The sequence below is a fragment of the Euphorbia lathyris genome, chromosome 2, assembly GCF_963576675.1.
Source record: "Euphorbia lathyris chromosome 2, ddEupLath1.1, whole genome shotgun sequence".
Taxonomy (NCBI): domain Eukaryota; kingdom Viridiplantae; phylum Streptophyta; class Magnoliopsida; order Malpighiales; family Euphorbiaceae; genus Euphorbia; species Euphorbia lathyris.
The window spans coordinates 118701628-118703914 of record NC_088911.1 but is presented as its reverse complement, the minus strand read 5'-3'; the positions used below and the strand labels follow the sequence as shown (position 1 = coordinate 118703914).

The 2287-nt window shown below is 36.6% G+C and overlaps 1 protein-coding gene across 1 annotated transcript; it reads right to left on the bottom strand.

The window, feature by feature from the left end:
• Positions 1 to 1101: 1101 nt before the first annotated feature.
• LOC136216569 (early light-induced protein 1, chloroplastic-like) lies at positions 1102 to 1897 on the bottom strand. Its single transcript, XM_066003112.1, has 2 exons — positions 1678 to 1897; positions 1102 to 1581 (listed from the first exon to the last, which is right to left on the bottom strand). The coding sequence occupies exons 1-2, from the start codon at positions 1819 to 1821 to the stop codon at positions 1189 to 1191; spliced, it is 537 nt and encodes a 178-aa protein (XP_065859184.1). The 5' UTR covers positions 1822 to 1897; the 3' UTR covers positions 1102 to 1188.
• Positions 1898 to 2287: the final 390 nt, after the last annotated feature.

The window sequence follows — 2287 nt, the reverse complement described above, 5'->3', positions numbered from 1 at the left end:
CCCATGCCACCAAAGCCCATAATTACGTTCTTTTTGGCCGAAGTCATGGCTTCGGCCACCTTACGTCTGAAGAATTCACTTCGGGAGCTGCTTAAGGAAACACGTGGACCAATGAGTACGCTGGATTCCAAAAGCACGCTCCCAACATTCAAATATCTTACATCATGGAAAGATAGGGTCCGAAGACTAATGAGATACTTCCACATGTCCAGGTACACTTTATTTTCACTTATAAATAGCAGAGACACTTACAACTCAGGTATCTTACTTCAACCATTTCATTACTTCATTCCTTGATATTAGTTAGCTTGATGTTATCTCTAATGTCTTATGACTTTAGCAGGAATAGGGAAAACATAAATTTTTACCGAACACAATAATGGGATGAGTCGCGGACAATATCGATCTCTTTAAGGCGTTCGTGGAACTACCAAAAAGTGCAAGCAGTGTGAATTTAGGTCACCTCTAGTATAAAACATCCCACTCTAGAAGAGAAATATGAGTCGTATTGCACACGAACTCGATCTGACTACACTCTAATTATTGCTCAGTGTCGAATTTCAGAAAGCAGAAAGTATTTTTACTGTGTGTTAAAAATGAAAATCACAATAGATATTTATAGAATAAAAATAGAGCTGCTATGTTGTAGTTTGGTGGAGAAGAAGGTGAGAGAGAAATTGGGAAAGTGGGGAACATGAAAGGCTGATTCTGAAAGACCAAATCGAAAGAGATGTTTTAGAAAGATAAAAAAATATAGGTCTATACATCACTAGCTCCCTGAACTCGTCTAAAATAGTAGATTGGATTCCTGAACTTTGCAAGTGTCTCACCAGCTTTTGTATCACTAACTCTCTAAACTTGTCCATAAAAATAGATTAGCTCCTTGAACTTTGCAAGTGTCTCACCAACTCCCCAAACTTGTTTATTCTGTAAGAACTAAATACAAAATCCCAATTTTAGTTATGCTCATCATAGATGTAAATATTTGATTGAATCCCAATTTTTATTATTGCTTTGGAAATACTTCGAATTTCAAATGCAAAATTTCGTAACAGTGAACTTTAACTTCATAACAGTGTTTACATTTCTATGGACTATTACATATGTTTCGATATAGTCGAAAATTTTAAATTGGAGATCTCATAAACAAAAATACTTCTCCAAATTCTTGTATTTACAAAATTGAAATCAGATGAAAGCTCCACCCTTGACATACTCTGTAAATGCCAAAGCAACAAGTCCCAACATGGCTAATCTTCCATTCCAAAGCTCGGCATCAGAAGTCATGAATCCATCTGATTTAGATTCAACACTAACTCCTTTGAACAATGGTATCAAAGATGCAAGTGAGAGCAACACACTTGATCCAACGAACCATGAGACTCCACCATCTGATACTTGACTCAACAAATCATGACTGTTGGCTAGTTCAACTGCAACTGCAGCTACAAAGCCTATCATAGCCAATCTCCCGTTGATCCTCTCCGGAGCTGGGCCACTAAATGCCAATATGTCTGAGAACCTTGTAGGATTAGATTTCAATTCTGGGGGTGTGGCGACAGATTCCAATGGCTTCTGCTTCTGCATATCAAATTTAATTAATTAAATCTCAAATAATGTAAACATTAGGTATAATTAGATTAACAAATTGTAATATGATTAAGCTCAAAGTGTTACCTTAGCCATGCATCTAACAGAAGTGTTGGAAAATCTAACGATACTGTGTCTGGAAGGGGCTGCAAGGAATTGAGTAACACTGGCTCTATTAGATACTGTACGCATTACTGGGCTGTCCAGAATAGTTGTGGTAGCTCCGGCCATTGTATATCACTTTCTGAATTTAATAGTAAATTGTGAAAGCAATTAAGAATGTAAAGTAAACTAAAAGCTTAACACTTTGAAATTTGAGATACTAATTATGAAGAGACGAGGGAGAATATATATAGGGTGATCAGCAGATGATATTTTATTTATTTATTTATGGTCCACGTCGACCATGATATATGTTTGTGAAAAGTTCAGAAAGGGAAGACGTGGGCCTAATAATCGTCCACACATATGGGAAAGTTGTTGACGTGGTAACTTTACTTGCCATGAGTGCCACTTGTAGTTATGGTTGTTCTAGGTTCCAATTCTGCCACCATTTTACCAATTTATTTTTAATTAGTTAAATGTTGTTACAGCAGCCCGGACTGATTATTTTTGTCCTCTGGTCATTGGTTTGGGACTTTCTGAGGAAAAGCGTTCACCTTGCTTTTGAATTTGTCTTCATTTCAATTTCACATTT